Raw genomic sequence first — 17,691 nt, 5'->3', positions numbered from 1 at the left:
GTTTCCTTTGTATGTTTTAAGTGATAGGAAAGGTGTTCTTGGTATAATCGATAGTGTAAAATAAGTTTCACAGTAAAACATTTTGAACGAAAACTTGCAGAGTCATTTCTAGCAATATTCACGGTTCTTCCATTTTTGGCATCACAGAAATAGTCCAGGAAGAGCGTTGGTTCTAGCTAAGCTCAAGTTTCCTGCCATTTCATCAGGATTTTTTTGTTGTTGCTTTCATTTTTCATTAGAATATGAATGGCAGGCATTTAGGGTATTTTTACAAATCGGTATGTTTGCCCCCATTTTGATGGATCCCAGAGCCTCCTCACATTTTATGTAACACATCTTGAAAGCATGAGCTGGAATGGGAACCGAGATAGTCTTTTTTTTCGGTGATGCTGCATTATCACATTTTACGAGGATATGCACAACAGCCAACCAGTGTCACAGGTGTGACTTGAAGAGTCAGAGATTAGCAAAAGAGCACACAGTATCATCGACTCTGCTCTTACCAGGTGTCTGCTTGGCTTTCGGAGCAGAGGAATGGAAGAGACCAGCTAGAGCTTTCCCACTTTCTTAAACTTGAGCGGGGCGAATGGCTTGAGCACTTCGATCTCGCGTGCGCCAGCCTGGAGCCCTGCTCTTTGCTCCTGGGTGCACGCCATGCCCAGCAGCGAGCTGGGAGGTGATGTTCCCCCTGTGCCACGTCCCCAGGGAGCGGCAGGGCTCTGGCACCAGCGTAACTCCCCGATGAATTCAGTTCTCCCCCATGGAAAGAGAGGAGACTCTCCCACCAGAGTAGAGTGCCTTTCTGTCTTCCCCTTCTCTTTGAGTTCCCTGCTCTGCTGCACAGAAATCTCCCACTTTGCCCCTTGGCTGGGTCAAGAAGAAGGCAAAAATAAAGAGCCTGAAACCTGTGGCTTACATTTAACGAAGACACCAGCGTGATCAGAGCGGAGGGCTGAACGCTGGCTAAGGTGGGCTCCCCGGCACGGCTCCCACCTGGTGGTGATGAGGTGCCTGCTTGCTGCTGGGTTGCCCAAGAAGCGACGCCAGGGAATGGCATCGCACGCACCGTGTTGGATTGATGAGGCAAATATTCTGAACTAGGTTGGCTGCTGTCCCGTCCCCACTCCTCTGCGTACCCACTTAAATGCAGACCTCCTGGGAGACACCACTGCTTGTTTTTGGGGCCTTCTCTCAAACCCAGATTTTTGCATGTGCAGAGCGGAAGGAGGATGCTCATCGTGTCAGTGGCTAGAAGGTGGAGCTCTTTGACTCACTTTCTTTGTTTTGCTGCCCTCAGCCTGGAAACAGTTGCACATGAAGACTCCTTGGGGCTCACGGGAGATGCAGGGCTCCTTGCACAAGGGACATCTATCAGATCTATCAGTGTGATGGTGCAAGACTGGGCATGGGCCAGTGTCTCATTTGCCCTGACCCAGAGGATGTTCGGCAACTGGGGGTATTTTTCCACACCAAACATATTAATGTGCAGCAGTCTCGGACCTGGAGGGATTATCCCTTCCAGATAGCCAGGGAGTCAGCGGGGCTTCTGCTTCTCGGCCATTCTGCAAAGATGGTGCTGGTACTTGCAGTTGGAGCTGGCTTTAGACTTCAGTGTAGGCAGCTTTCCTGGCAGCAGGTTGCTGGGCATAGTGCAGTGGCATGGTCCTGAAGGTGCCTTAGCCTGTGCCGGGGTGTTTGGAGGCACGCAGATGGTAATCTCTTTCCGCGTTCCTTCCCCTGCAGTTGCAGTGGCTGGACTTCAGCCAGTGCCATCCCCAGTGCAGGGACAAACAGCTCCCTTTGCTGGCTCTGCTGAGAGGCCTGGGGATGGCACAGGAGATGGTTTCAGCCCCCTGCACCTGAAATGCTCTTGAGAGAGCTGCGTAGCCTCAGAAATCAGCTTTTCACAAGCGTTCTGGTGTGACCACCTGACTTGAGCAAGCTGTTGCTGCTCTGCGTCACCTTCTGTGGAGGGGCTGACAGCAGCAGGTTGACAGAGATGACCAGCTCCAGTCAGGATAGTAGATCCTCAAATATTCAGATGTCATGGTCACTGTTGGTTTGGGCTGAGGTTGCAACCCAGAGATGGAAAGCTCCACAGCTATCTCAGGATCAAAGACAGACTTTTTCTAGATCAGTGGCCTGTGTGATCGCCTGTGCCTTTTCATATCTACAGACTGACCTCTTGTTATTTCTCCTAGGCATCCCCACCAAGTCAGGCTACGGTGTACAGGCACACGCCATGCAGTGGGGTGATGCTGTGTGCTGAAACCCTGCCGCTAACGGATCACTCCTTTGGCATGGTATGAAGCAGAAACCACCTTTGTATTTGAATATGCTGCTGGACTGCACATAGGACAGCTGGAAGGAGGCTGACCACACAGCAATGCAGGTAGGAGAATGTTTATGCGTGGCTTTGCTGCTGGAAGGAACAGGAAGAGGTTGGTCACAATGTCACCAAGGCAGAAGTGTTGTTTATCCCCATAAAATGAGTAACAAGAATGACTTCCTGAGCCCTCTGTGCTGGGAGACACCTGGCTCTTGGAGTCAGATCACTGCATCAATACAGGTGTCAACAGAGCTTCTCCCTGGCTGCCTCCAGAGAGACCAACTCTTGTTATTTGGCTCTGACCCTTGAAATACCACAGTGTGCAGGCAAACACTGAGCCCTACCTCACGTCTGGGCTAGGATTTTCCACGTAACACCATCAGGGTAAGGCAGATAAGAAACCCTAGGTGGACCAAGGGGGTAGACAGAGCCAGCAAGGGCCATGCTGGCTGAATAACAGCAGGACCGTGTGGGTGAGCATCTCTTGTTCCCACGCCCATCACTACCCTTTCTGCTTTCATCCCCCTAGCCCCTACTCCAGACTGATGATCTCAATCTGGAAGCAGCCATCGCAAGCATCCGCCCCCAGCTGGTGGAGTTCCTCAGTCACCATCAAGACTGGCTGCTCACGACCTCCCAGCACTTCCTCCCAGGGGCCACGCTGAGGGACTTGGATGGCATCACCGACCACAGAGAAAAAGTCTCAGAGCTCCTTGACCTGCTGGAGAAAGATGGCCCTGACACCTGGAAGCAGTTTGTGCAGCACCTCTGCATGGAGCACGACCTCCCCCTGGAGCTGGAGATACTGCTTATGAGTTCTGCAGAAGAAGGTAATGGTGCTCAGCCAGCTTTCTTTGACTGTCTTCAGACAGAAACAGCACCTTGCCCCCCCTGAAGCCACCAGACAAGGCTAGGCAGTGATACTGCCAGTGCCTTTGCTTATGCACTCAGTGCTTCATCAGTGAGAGGTGACAGCCCCTCTGTGCTGCCCCAGCTGGCTCATGTCAAGCTTTTCATCCACCAGAACCCCCAAGTCCTTTTGTGCAGGGCTGCTCTCAATGAGTTCATCTCCCAGCCTGTCCTCCAGTCTAGGATTGCTCCCACCCAGGTGCAGCACCTTGCTCTTGGACTTGTTGAACCAAAATACCAGAGTACTGACCTGCACTCCCAGTTGGGAAATGCTGGAAATGAGGTGAAAGGAGCTCGTGTACAAAGGCTTCCCGTCTGATTTTTGGGGAGCCATGCTTCGAGACGTGATTTTGTCTGAACTGGTGGTATGCAGACTCCTGCTTAGTTTGAGCAAGATCTCCCTCTGAAGTTTTGTTGCTGTATTCTGTGGGGCTGCAGATGCTGAGTGGAGGTTCCTGGCAGCTTGAACCTCCTTCTTGCAATACACATCTGTGTGCAGCTGTGCAGTGAGGCAGAAAGGGGTCCTTGGCTGGGCTGCCGACTGACTTCGCTGAGGGTTTCATCGCAGAAACACCTCCTTTGCAGGATCAGGGATGAGTAGGGCTTCCATTTTTGGCTGCAGTGTGGGTTTAGATCAGCCAAAGATGCTCACACTCCATGTTTGCATATATCATAGAGAAGAGCTGTTTCACACCTCCCGTGAAAGCAGAGGTTAACTGTATTTTGGGGCAAACTGTGAGGAGATCAGCCAGGGAGCATGAAACCTGGCTGTGTTGCATCAGCCTTTATACTGAGTCTTGTTATAAACCACTCTATGTGTTGCAAGCTGCATGCTGTTTGATTTCATCAGGTCAGCAGCACCCCAGATCTCAGAAGCAGGATGCTGATTATAATTGTGTTTAATTTCCAATCCAACTCCTTTAGGTAACTTGAGCCAGAAACAAGAAGCACGTGTAGATGTGAGTGCCAGGTCTTCTGTGTCAAAAGGTAAGGCTGCAACAAACCACAGCACTGGCAAGGTGTGGGGAAACCACTGCAACTTCAGGTTTTATTTTTGTTTTGTTGCTTTTCAGATGAACCTCCCCTGCTTCATTTTCTTTCCCTGTGTTTCAGAAAAGCCTTGTTAGCACTGACTCTGCTAAGGAACCCACTCAGTTTCTCTAGCTGAGGGAATCTCCCTCTCACCTTCCAAAACCCCTACTTTTTGCTTCTATACTGTGGTTGGCTCAGTGATAGGTGGAGGAAGTTGGTTTGGCTTTTAAAGAAAGCTCAGACAGACCATCTAGAGTTGATCCACCAGAAACCATTCTAGGAGTGTGAATATCCAAGCTTAAAAGAATAGTTAGTAGTAGTTCTAGGGCTTGCTTCAGGGATGAACTTAGTACCTCTAACTCTTAGCCTTAGTACTTGGCCTTCTAACTCTGCAGATAATGAAATGAGGGATTTGTTTTCAAGATCCCTCCTCTTCCCCTAGTGCTTTGCAGTGACATCAATCACTGAATGTCAGACAAAAGCCTTTGGTGCGATGTGAAGATGCTGAAGGTGTGGGCCACTATGGAGCGATATCCCTGGTCCTTCATTTAACAGCTACTGGAAGAACTGGAGGCTGCTAAATTCTGAGTTGCCACCTCAGTCACCAGTTTTTCAGCTTCCAGAACTGAAAGACCAGCCCAGGCCCTCTCCAAGTGAAGAATCTCACAGAAGAGAGACAGAATGGACGTTATTCTAACATCCAGCTGTCCAAGCGGGTAAACAGAGGAGACTGCAGCAAAAAGAACCCAGGCCATCCACTGATTCAGATTTACGCAGAAAGCTGCCATCAGGTTTCTGTGTTCTGCAAAGTGTGTTGAGAGAAAACAAAGCAGCAGGAAACGAAGCTTTGTGTTCTGCAGGCTGCAGTGCAGAGAAGCCACTGAGCCATCACCCTGGCAGTGCAAAGAGCAAAGTGCAAGCCTTGGGTCCTCTAGAGGTGCTTAACATTGCTGTCAGGGAGTGGGTTTGGTGCCGGATTGCCCAATGGTGAAAAACAGGCAATTTGAAGGAAAAGATGCTCTTAGTTTTGCAGGGAGTGCTCCTGTTCCTGCTGTGTGAATTTGGGCACTCACGCTCACAGCAGCAGGAGCTTGTTGCAGAGCTGGCTGTCTTTCTTGCTGAGGTTTGCCAGTGTTCTCAGTAACTTAGAACTTGCATCTTGCGTTTCCTGCTCCTCGCCAGACAGAGGTAGGCTTTTGGCACTGCACTTCCTGAGCAGTGATCACTTCCTGGCTTGTCCAGCTCTGCTGGCATTACTCATTTTAATCCTTATCTCCCAACCTGCCCTTTGCAATTCCAACCATTTGTATGGTCACAGAGATGCTTGTGCCTCTGCTTTTTATAGGCTGTTGATCTCAGCAGTTGCTGGTGGAATAGAAATCTGAAAATAGTGCTGAAAGGTATTGGGACTAATTAAGAAAGGTAGGATTTATCCCTCTGTCAGCTCTCCACATTCTCTGTATCTGAGAGAGCTGCATAAACAATTAGAGAATTAACCAGGAAATCTGTGGGCTGTGAGTTCTTCAGAAATAACTGTTCCCTTGGGATAACAGAGCTGTTTTTGTGCATTCCTGCATTCAAAGCAGATGCATCTTCTGGCCTACGAAAATACTCACCAGCGAGGTTGGTGTGGTCAGCCTTGGGAAATGCCAGGCAGCTTTTCATGACGGCTCTGTCCCCCAGTGCTCCCTGCTGGTACAGTGCACCTCTCCTAGGAGTGTTTAAGGGAAGGTTGGACCTGCTGCTTAGGGACATGGATTAGTGGGTGACATTGGTAGAAGGGTGATGGTTAGACCAGATGATCTTGAAGGTCTTTTCCAACAATAATGATTCTATGATCTCTGTCTCAAATCTGCCAGGCTTCTTCCATACTCTCAGAATCACTTCGTCCATGCCCTATGTAACTTTCCAGTGCTCATGGTGTAAATCTTTGATTAGGCTGTCTGCAAACCTTAATGTTTCATCTACTTATGTGTCCTACCTTGAACCCAGAATTGAATGCACCTCTTTTTTTCTTCTTTTTTTTTTTTTTTTTTGTTTCGTTACAGCATCTGTGGTGCCAATAGGGTCACTTCCTAGAATGCTTTTTGAGAGGTTGTTATGATACTTCTTAGCTAAGGTTCTGGTGTGGTTTAGCACTTACACGTCTCAGCAAATGGGAATTGATCTAACCATCATTTACTAAACATCACACATCTTGCAAAATATGCCTTTTAATATGCACATTGTTTCCTGTTGAACTTCAAAGTCAGGTTTCCCCAAGCAACTTGTACCACTGCATCTCCTTACTTCTGACGTCCCAGCTGTTTTTAACTGAGAACGATAAGATTTGGTTACTAACTGCTCTGTGAAGTGCAGTCAGTGTTCCAGTGTCAGATAAATGTTGAATCCTTGTATCTAATCATGTGTTCCTTATGGAGGAGCAAGGCCCTGCTTAAGTTCTCTGCAAAAACACTCAAGTAGGTTGAATAGGAAAGTAGTAAATCACACTGGGGTAGGCAAGATTGATGTTATCCCCTGGGAAAGCCTATATAAACTGAAGTGTTGGAATGAATTGCCTAGAGAGCTCAGGGGGCTCCATTACTGAAGGTCAGTAAACCAGCCCAGACCCCTACATCACCCCTGAGAGCTGTAGAGTATCCAGGCTTGGACAAGGGGATGGTTTGGCCTCTTGAGGACCAGCCCCAGCTGATTTTCTATAGCTAGATGCATGTCTGCATTTACTTCGACAATTGCAAAAACTGTTTTGTAAACTCAGCCTGAATTTGCAAATAGTTTTGTCTCTCCGATTTTGCTTTTTTGTTTTTAGCTCCCTGAATGCTTTGCTGGAGTGTTTTGCCCAGCTCTAAATAAGTTGACATTGGAAGTACTGTTTTGACGTATTTCTGACTTTTCACATTTTAGGATTTGCTCGCCGCCGCCGTAGCAGCAGCTCCATCAGTGATAAGGATGCTAAACAGAAACGCCTGGGTATGTAGATATTCCAGAAGTAGAACAATGGTGTGGTTCCCTCCATGGAAGAACCTGTTAAACTTCTTTGCAAAAGCACTCAAAAAATCAACTTCCTGCATTGAGGGAAAATTTTGTTTAGTGACTGCATAAACTCAACGCAACAGGCTATAAGATGTATGGACAGTGGGACCTAGCAAATAACAAGAAACATCCACGTCCATTTCAGAGGTGTATTAAATCTACCTGAGGAGAAGAGATGTGTATAGCATATGCCATCTTTCTTAAAGCCTGATACGCCTATAAAGCATTCAGCTGTTGGTCATCCCTTTATTATTATTTTTAAGCCAAATCAGGAGACATAGTTTAATTTAAATACAATTTAAATCCCACGGTTTGTCTAGCATGTTAAAAATGTGTATGGTTTCTTAGGAGAACAGCAACACATGTTTGTGTGTGTATACAAGCACAGCTAGTTGCTTGTGCTGAATGGGGACTGCTGCTTTGTTATTGCTCTGCTGCCTGGCTGGAGGTGCTGATGTGCTTTTGCAGCATCATTTAAGTGCATGTATGTTGGAAATGAAGTGGCCTTGGAAGTAGGTCTCAGTAAAGAGGCAGGGGAACAAAGAGATATCCTGTTACAGAATCTTAAAAACACAGCCTCACAGCACGGGAAGTGTCTGTTGTGACATGCAGAAAGTTGAGCAAGTGTGGCACAAGGCCAGCATGGGCAAGCAGAGGGCTGGTGAACAGCCCACATATGCATAAACATCAATAACTAATTCTCATCTTAAAGAGATAAGACTTAGTGTTTATATGAAGCTATTTCACATTGTTCCCGAATTTTCTCCGTGCTTCATCAGCCCCTGTGCAAAAATACGCAAAATTCCGTGTTATTTTTATGCTTTCAAAATTGGTCATCTCTACCTCTAGCTCTGTGGAGCAGCCTCTGATCAGAGTGCTGTTTCTCTTTAAGTGGCAATATTTTTGATCTGTCACAGCTCAGAACTACCTAACTTTTTCACCCTCAACTCACCCTGTCTTCTCTCTCAGATTCAGCTGAAAATTATCGGCACCTTCTCATTGATACAGTCTGTCAGAGATATGGAAGCAGGAGAGCAGCAGGAGCAGCAGCACAGGAACAAATGCAGCCACTGGCTTTCAACCAAGCCTTTGTCAATCTTGTTATTCGACAGAGCAAAGCCTCCCGATTAAAAGAGAGAACAGATAAACCCAGAGAAGATCTGCCCAGTGCCCCTGAACCAGAAGAATGTGTGGATACAGCCATGAGAGTGTCAGATCTGTTTAGTAGCGTGGTCCGATCGGGTACAACTAAGTTGATCTTTTTGTTTGGTAGACCGGGTACAGGCAAGACCATGCTGATGCACAGGATTTGTCAGAAATGGGCAGAAGGTGTCTTACATCAGTTTCTCTTCACTTTCCTTTTTGAGTTTCGACAGCTGAATTTATTAAAAAGAAAATTGACTCTGAAGGAGCTTTTGTTTGACCTGTTTCTTCAGCCAGAAGAGAGCCCCGATGCAGTGTTCCAGCACCTCCTGGAAAATGCACAGCATACATTAATCATCTTTGACGGGCTGGATGAGTTCACAGGTAGCATGGACATGTCATCCACTTCTAAGGAAGGCCCGACACTTCCCTCTCGTATGTCCATATCTGAACTCTTTGCAGACCTTTGTCATGGGAAGCTCCTTCCTGGTTGCACAGTGTTGGTTACCAGCCGACCTAAGAGACTACCAGACTTCTTATTAAACACAGTAGATGTTCTAGCAGAAGTTTGGGGATTTGATCACAAGAAGGTTGAAGAATATGTCAGCCACTATTTTCATCATCATTCATTCAAAGAACAAGCCATTGCTCACCTGAAGAACAACACTAAGCTCCTCAGCATGTGTCTGATCCCTGCTCTGTGTTATGTTGTCTGCATCTGTTTGGAGTATTTGCTTCTTAAACATCAGATGAGTGTAGAGCTTCCTCAGACTATGACACAGTTTTATATAAAAATGCTTCTCATCTTCATAAACAAACAGCAGGGAGAGCATGCAGTTGATGAGGAAACTCAGCTGAACTGTAACAAGAAGGCCATTTTGGGTCTCTGTGATCTTGCACTGAAAGGCCTGGAAGATAAGAAGCTTGTATTTTATGTCAGTGATATTCCAGAAGACGTGAAAGAATTTGCTTCCTTGCATGGTCTGCTGACTGTCTTTGAGGTGAAGACGAGTGGCGCTCACCCAGAGGCTGGTTATGCCTTTGTGCACTTGAGCTTGCAGGAGTTTTTTGCCGCGCTGTGTCTCATGATAAACAAGAGGGTGGACAAGAGCTACCTGAAGAAGAAATTCTCTTTGAAGTCAAAGTGGACTTTAAAGAATGAAGCAAAGACTGAGTTCATAGAGAGTTTTCACATCTTCCTCTCAGGCCTGTCATCGAAAGAGTGTAGGACATTTCTCATGTTGCTAGCTGAACAAAATGAGGCGTGGGTGCAGGATAAGCAAGATGCAATCCTGCAGTCTCTCAAGAAACTGGCAGCCACTCATCTGACAGGGCCCAAAGTCATTGAGCTCTGCCATTGCACGTTTGAAACTCAAGACCTCAAAGTAGCGCAGCACATTGGGAGCCTACTGAATTTCAAGTACGAGTTTAAAAACTTCAGACTGACACCTCTCGACATGTCGGCTCTGGTTTTCGTCATCAACTCGGGCCAGGATTTGACTCATTTGGATTTTGCAGGATGCCTCATGGACGCTGGCTGTTTGGAGGTTCTGGCCAGCTGTAAAAACGTGGAGCATTTGAGGTAAATGTACTGCATGCCCGAGTGTTGGTAGGTGGAAAGGCTGAGGGGCTGGAAGGCCAAACCTAGTGCTTATGTTTTAAAAGGAAGGGAAAGAAGGTGTGAGAAGTTCTGATCTGAACAGCATAAGTTTGATACTGAAGAAATTTAGTAAATAATGTATTTCTGAGTGATTGGTGGATATTAAGGTGATCAATCCATTACAGCTGCTTTTTGTTTGTTTCTTTGTTTTGACTAAACCAATCAAAGAACAGGGTAGTTAGCCTAATAGATAAGGGAGAAAATTACAGGTATTTCCTGACTTTAGAAAGGTAGGATGAAACTTGAAAGCAAACTTGTAAGAGAAACTTGAAAGAGAAACTTGTGACCTAAGTGAAGTCATAGAATCACAGAATCAAATCACCAGAAACCAGATGAACAGATCACAACTGCATCCTGAATGCTCTGTCAGTGCTCTGCTGTAATGCTGGAGGGACTTTCCAAGGACAGTCTCTTAGGATAGCGTTGTGGGATGGGTCTCTTTCTGTGTTTCTATGAATAACTCAAAGTTATTCATAGAATAACTTTTATTCTGGAATTTACTCATGGGGAGCAGCCAGGGTGCGCACTCCTGATGAGCTGACATGCTGTGGGAAGGCTCTGAGGAGCACGGCTGGCTGCCAGGAGGTTTGCCTGGTGAGAGCAGCAAGAATCACTGGCAGGGGATCGCATCTGGGCTGTGGGAAACGGCTGCAGGGAATAGCATTGTCTGCTCCCAAGTGAAAACTGCTATTTTTGGATATTGATATCATTGCAAAAAATGGCAGTAATTGAGTGTTTTCTGTCTCCACTAAGGAAAATAGGAAATACTCTTTAATTTACTGTTAGGAAAGCTGTCTGATGATACATCCCAACTCTAAATGGCTGACACAGGCCACAGGGCAGTGTGCAGATCTCCTGCTCTCACAGAGCAGATTAGGCTGACTCCTGAGCTTGGCTGGGCTGTTACATTCCATTAGGAGAAATGAACAGGGTTTGGGGCGGGTTTCTTCCACAGCTCATAAACTCTCAAGCCTGTGCCTGATTAAGGTTACAGTCTGCTTGATGCAAATGCTCTGAGTGCTGTTTCAGCTGCATGTTGCTTGTCTAAAGGAGCAGTGTTGCCTCAGGTGTGTTACCAGGGACCTCAGGCCATGTCTTCAGTCAAAAAGGAGAGTGATGTTCCACCACACCTCTGCAACTTGTTCCTGAGCCCTTCTGGTTTCAGAGAAGTTGGTGGAGGCACGCAGGCAGCAGGGCCAGGGATGGGATTCTGCTCCCAGGGCACCCTACATGCTGTGGGAGATGTGACTCAGGCTGCTGTGCACTAACACATCCTGTAATCAATACATCCTGAAGCTGGTTCATAGGAGCACTTCTGTGCCTAAAAGCTTACCTGTTTATCTGTTTATTTTTTCCAACATCGGTTACTTCTATAAAAGAGGTACTTTTCCTTCAGACTTTGTCTTTTATATTCTGGAAAACTCTGGCTAGTTTGCTACCCAAACTTTTACAGCATCTGTACTGAAGTCAACTCTTTTGTAACTCAGGAACTCTTTGCTCAGGAGCTCTTAGATATTCTCAGTCTGCACGAGCTTGGTTTGTCGCCATGTGACCATGAGCAGAACCTGGCCTTGTCCCATGATCAGATCTCCATGATTCATACTCCGTTGGGACATGCGATTGTGCTTCCTCTTGGTGTCTGTGGCAGCAGCTACACATAATGCCACTTTACCAAAAGGCCTTCTCTCCTTTAGGTACTTGCAGTTGATGTACAAGTTTCATGTTGTGTTTTTTTTTTTTCTTTTTTTTTTTTTTTCTCTCCAAACAGATGCTGCAAGAAAGAGCATAACACAACAATGGTTATAAAATACATTCAACACATACAGTTTGTCGTATTTTAACCTGCTTTGTGGGCTAGCTGATTTTGTTCTTTGTTGTGCTTACCTTTTTCCCTTTTCTTTACGTTTTAGCTTTCGAAGTAGGAGATTTGGTGATGACTTCGCTGCTGCTCTTTCAAAGAGCTTACGAGAAATGGGGAGCCTGAAGAAACTAGAGTAAGTCTTTGCTTGTAAGGTTAGAGCCTCCCCTGCTGTGTTTCTGACTGGCAGGTTAATCACTCAAGGATGCAGAGCCATGCAGAACAGCACAGATATGCGTGGCGTTTGTTTTATACTGCCACCTAATATCAAGAGGAAGATTGCATTGTCCTGGTTAAAGAGCAGCAGGAAGTCGGTTGTAGGTGGCAGAGTTGGGCTGCATCTGCTCTGTGTTGGTGTGCTAAAAGTGCAGCACAGGCACACAGCTGAGACAGGCTTGCCACACACTGCATAGATGCTAGTCTTCCTTCTTCTTGATTTGAACAATTCTTCCTTTTTCAGGTTGACAGGTGGGAACATCACAGCTGAGGGGCTGACTAACTTGGTCCAGGCTTCTTCACAGTGCCTCCAGCTCGAGGAAATAAAGTAAGTTTTTTGTGACAATGTGGCTGAAATCAATTGCTCATTTCCTGCGATATTAATGAGAATCTGTGTGCAGCTTGCAGGACAATCGGATACGGGATCTAGAGGTAAAGAGGGTGTTGGACCTGTTTTCCAGAATGGAAAAGCTAAAGAAAGTAGAGTAAGTAAAAATGCAATTAACCTATTAAAAATGGTAGCCACTATGAAGCCAAGCATAGCATCAGAGAGAGTTTAAGTCCTCATCAGAGTGGAGCTGTAAAGATGTCTTTGTAAGGGTTGATACTTGCTCATAGAGATGTTGCTGGAAGACATGGAGGACAGTAATCTGGGGCACAAATACTGTAATGCAGGTAGGGCTATGCTGGAGGTCTGGCTTGGAATGAGGTAGGCTCAGCTTTCGCAGCCAGTTCTTACCCAACTGTTTTAAAATAGTGTCTAGGGAGTCCTGGCACCACTGACACATCTCCAGAAATTACAAGCCATGTTCAACTTGATGCCTGGCATGACTTTTTCCTCTTCTTCCTCCTCACCTCTCTTCCCCTTGGTCAGGCTTAGATGGAGATTTCTCAGCTCAGTGTAAGAGAGAACAGCTCCATCCTTGTCTTCCTAAGCTTTTGTTTAGCTGTCTCGTCCCATGTGGAGGCCCCACTTAACCTCCTGTAAGATCATAGTGCTGAACGAGAGGGACTGACCAGCAGAGACCAGCATCTTTTCAGGTGGAGATAACCATCTGAAAACCCCCAGCAAAGCAACGTACGATATAGAACAGGTAGAAAGTCGGTGCGATTTGTAAGTCACATTCTGTTACACACATTTCTGTTACACACAGACAGTGTTATTGTTAGGGATGACTCCTTTGAGGTCCAAAGGAATGGTGCCCTGTGGTCCTGAGAACATGTAGAGGATCTGTAGAAGCAAGACCTTGCGTTTCATGTTTAGTGAGTTGCAACAAGTAATGAAACAGCATAAATGTACAATTAAAGAGTACATCCTCAGAGGCTGCTAGTATTGTGGTTTCAGGGATGTTTTATGTCTGAAGGTTTAGACCATGCTATAATATGCCCTACATAATTGACTTATTTGTTATAATAGGGTTTAATTGTACTGTGGGCCAGTTGTGTAGTCAGACAGTTACAAAGTACAACCCCTACATTTTGGACCAAAGATAGTTAATGCTTCTTCTGTTGCACTTAGCAGAAGGGTCTCTGATGCTAAATTCATGGGAGCTATAGCTTGCTGAGAAAAATATGATGTGATTATGCTTTTGTTGGGTCAAAATGCAAAATTCTAAAGTTTTAGAGGAACCTCATAACTAAAAGAATGTGTACTTTGGGGTATTTGGGGTGTGCGGCAGAGAGCATTTGTGTAACAAATAACCATGCTGTTGGGTCCAGCACCTGACATTGTATTCTTCCTGATATTCACAGTCTGAGCAACAACAATCTTTCCTTGAATGCTGTTCTCATTTTGGCAAAGGAAGTCGTCACATGTCAAAATGCTACAGAACTGCACGTCAGGTACCAGTACATGAGAGCTGTTGCAAAACAAATACGTTGTCTCTTTCAGTGATGGCTTTATAAATGAATGGACACAGCTTACTTGTTTGTTAATCAAAATCAATAAAGCATGACTTTTATTCCTTTGTTTTCTGTGTGAAACAAAATTTGATTATATGATAGACTTCCTGTTTGTATTTTTAATAGGTTTCTTTGTCTATAAATTGATTTGCAAGTGTAATATTTTTTCATATACAACAGAATCTAAACTTGCTTTTAAGCTCTGCAATATCTCATCCAGGAAATTCTTTATCAGCTAGAATAAATTCACTACAAACCAGCTAAGCTTACCAAAAAGGTGTGGATTTAAGTAGCAGTGTCTATGTGTTCTTTAGATTACAGGTTTTGGTGCTTTCATAGGTCCAGAAAACATAGAAAGGGGAGATTTTTTAAGTCCTAGCGTATGTGCTTAGACTGTAAGTTTACTAGGCCAAGTTAATCGTTGGTGTAACTCAGGGGAAGCTACAGTGCATACAACATTTATTTTTCCTGCTGGGTTGGAGTTTCTACAGAACCTCTTTCCAACAAATTGCTGGCCTCAACAAAAAAATCCCCACCCATTTCTCCTTAATCATGTTACTCTTCTGTGTGTACTGCAGCCCTAATTCAACATATGGGGTATCCTGCTGCCTTCTAGCCCCGTGGCCGCTTTTTGACTTGCCTGTGGAAATGTGCTGGTATGGCAGATGCTGAGGCCCTCTGTAGCATACAGGCAACAGCTTTAGTCCTTACTGAGCACCACTACAAAAGAAATGGCATCCTTCCACCTGCGTCCTAACATTGGCTTTGATCTCATTTTCAGGAAGGACATTGTGATAATAAATTTTTCTGGCACGTCTGGAAAAGTTCAAAGGTAAGAAACTGTATGTGGTATTATGCTTTTCGCTTTTTTTTTTTTTTTTTCCCAATTACACTGGTTTAAACCATCAGCTTGGTGTCACTGTAAACCACTCTAGGAACAGAACTGATTGCCTCTGCTCTTGCATCTGGCAGAGCTGGAGCCACCTGAGCAAGGAGAAAGGTAAACAAAATCACTGGCCTTTGCACAGACCTGTTAGCCAGTTCCACAAAGGCAGAGCCGTAGCTCCTGCATAAGCTTGAAGTGCTGTCTTCCTATTGCAAAACTGCTGATGCTGAAACCAATGGGCAACTGAATGTGAGGATAAACAAAAGGAAAACTTTGCCATTATCTGGCTGGCTCTTATGTTCTCTCTGCTTGTGCATCCATTTGAGGGAAGGGTAAATTTGACCGTAATTAAGAATCTGCAAGACAGTCTTGTGTTCTGTGATAGGGAGCTCCTTTTGCCCTGTGTTGTGCAGTCCTAGAGGGACCTCACAGTATTTCACACGTGTATGTGAACTGGCTTAGCCTGGCTCTGAGTCAGCTAGGAACTGCTCCTGCTCAGATGTCTGAACAGCCTTGTGCTGTTGTAGGCAGCCTGGTGCCCGTGGGTGCGTTTATCTGTTTCTCTGGTGGCACAAACCCCCGTGCAGGCAAAACATCCTGCATCTTAGTAGTGCCTTTGCATGGGAGCTGAGTTACCCAGTTGATTCAAATATAGTGAAATCCTATGTGGACACCCCCTGTGCTGGACTGCTCCCATCACCTGATGGGGATGTTCTGTCTCTTGAAAATCATTTAACCTTGCTTGGAAGGGTTGGGCGGATCACAGACCTTGTGTTTTTTTTTTTCCAGAAAGCTTGCAGAAAATACTAACCAGCTCCAAGTCCTCAGATATTCTATGAAGGCATACTAAAGACCAAATATTTTGCTTGCTTGTAGATCTTTGGATTTGAGATGGGAAGAAAACAAGGAATGTGTGATTCCAACTAGACATATGAAGTTATGGTAAGTGAAGGCACCGAAGCTCCTGCTCATTAATGTGATTTGCAGATGACAGGTATTACAGAAGAACAAGAATAGGAGCTGTGTTGGTGATTAAGGAAGGAGATCCAAGAAAATATTTTAAATAAACCTGATTCAGTAAATAAAACTAAAAATCTCTGTCTAGCCAAACTAACAGCCCTGAAGGGGCAGAGTTGCCTTGATAATTCCCAACTTGCCCCGTGTTATCAAAGGCATGAGCCATGTAGTTTTCTGTCTTCCCTGTGAGACAGCAGAGTACCAGCTTTCTCAGAACAGGACTCAGGTATACTGCCCAAGCATGCTAGAGCTAAGAAACAGCCCTCTCATGCCTCCTGCTCTTGCCCTCACTGTTCTGTGTAACACAAGCAATCACATCCATCTCTTCCACGTGGATGGAATGGTGGTGCTGGGCAGTTCCAATGCAAGACACTGCACTTAGCACTTTCCAAGCATGGCCCTCTGCACTCCTTCTGTAGCAAGGGGTACAGAGGGATGGAGCAATGTGCCCAGAATGGTGTGGCAGAGCAGGGACTAAAAACTGCCTCTCTTGACACTGGTTCTTTGTGTCTTCATCCGGAGAGAGATGCCAGAAATGCCTGGGTCCCACTTCCTCCTCCCTGCTTGTTATAGGCTGAGAGAGTTAGGGTTTTCTCACCTCGAGAAGAGAAGGCTCTGGGGAGACCTTATGGCAGCCTTCCAGTGTCTAAAGGGGGCCTACAGGAAAGCTGGGGAGGGACTCTTTCAGGGAATGCAGTGATAGGACAAGGTGTAATGGTTTTAAACTAAAAAAGGATAGATTTAGCTTAGATATAAGGAAGAAATTCTTTACTATAAGGGTGGTGAGGCACTGGAACAGGTTGCTGGGAGAAGCCGTGGATGCCCCACATGTTCAAGGCCAGGTTGAATGGAGCTTGGAGCAATCTGATCTAGTGGAAGGTGTCCCTGCCCATGGCAGGGGTTTGGGATTAGATGATCTTTAAGGTTGCTTGCATCCCAAACCATTCTATGATTCTTTAACCCTTTCTGTTCACAGCTTACGGGATCGCGGCCTGTCTTTGCAACATGCAAAGGAGATTGTGTCCATTCTCCAGAGCTGCCCCCATCTCTCTGAAGTTGAGTAAGTGCCTCCTTTCCTTCTGGTTGTGTCACTGTGGGCAGGAGACAGGTACGGTGGATTTAGATGTAGAGGGCAGTGAGTCGTGGGGTCTGACCCCAAGGAAGGATCCCAGCACTCTGCATTATGTCTGGTGAGATCCTGATTAGGGGTTTTTGGTGAGGTTCTGCAGGAGATGAATGCTGAACAACTTTCAGTTCCTGTTACAACTGCAGCGTCTGGCTCCCTGGGGCTGTAGCCAGAGATGACAGTTGCAGAGCAGACCCTGCTAATGAAGGAACACTGCATGCTGGAGGCAACGCCAAGCTGTATTCTCTGAGCCAGTAAAGGGACACAGATGGCTTCTGTGTTGTTCCTTTTGTTTTTTTAAGGCTGTCCAGCTCTGCTGGGAGAAGTGAGAGGAGAGTTCCACTTCGTAACCTACCCACTGCAATGAGCATCATCCCTACAGTTCCTTATTTGTGTGTATATGAGGCCAACTGATTCTGGCTGTAAACTCTCCTTCTAGCCTGTCTGCACTGGAAAATGCAGGAATAACTGTTGCAAGACAGTTCACTCCAGACTGGGTCTTAAATTCAGCTACACCCTAAACTCCAGTTTTCCAGCTCACTGATTTGAAACTGAGGTCTTTGTTATCCAGTTTTCCTTC

General features: G+C 45.8%; 1 protein-coding gene across 3 annotated transcripts in view; it reads left to right on the top strand.

Annotated features, from left to right (window-relative positions):
- Nucleotides 1–17,691, top strand: part of NLRC5 (NLR family CARD domain containing 5) — a 49,641-nt gene that overhangs the window by 2,246 nt on the left and 29,704 nt on the right. For all 3 annotated transcript variants that reach the window (XM_082770350.1, XM_082770351.1, XM_082770349.1), the window contains exons 2-13: nt 2,202–2,392; nt 2,859–3,159; nt 4,163–4,225; nt 7,175–7,240; nt 8,273–10,028; nt 12,017–12,100; nt 12,425–12,508; nt 12,582–12,665; nt 13,933–14,022; nt 14,864–14,914; nt 15,845–15,910; nt 16,962–17,045. In XM_082770350.1, the coding sequence (XP_082626476.1) occupies nt 2,387–2,392; nt 2,859–3,159; nt 4,163–4,225; nt 7,175–7,240; nt 8,273–10,028; nt 12,017–12,100; nt 12,425–12,508; nt 12,582–12,665; nt 13,933–14,022; nt 14,864–14,914; nt 15,845–15,910; nt 16,962–17,045 (2,735 nt within the window). In that variant the 5' untranslated portion in view covers nt 2,202–2,386. The remainder of the gene's footprint in view (nt 1–2,201; nt 2,393–2,858; nt 3,160–4,162; nt 4,226–7,174; nt 7,241–8,272; nt 10,029–12,016; nt 12,101–12,424; nt 12,509–12,581; nt 12,666–13,932; nt 14,023–14,863; nt 14,915–15,844; nt 15,911–16,961; nt 17,046–17,691) is intronic.

The sequence above is a fragment of the Aythya marila genome, assembly GCF_965140915.1.
Source record: "Aythya marila genome assembly, chromosome: 12".
Classification (NCBI taxonomy): Eukaryota; Metazoa; Chordata; class Aves; order Anseriformes; family Anatidae; genus Aythya; species Aythya marila.
The sequence above is the reverse complement of the archived record's forward strand: the minus strand, read 5'-3'. Positions and strand labels throughout refer to the sequence as shown.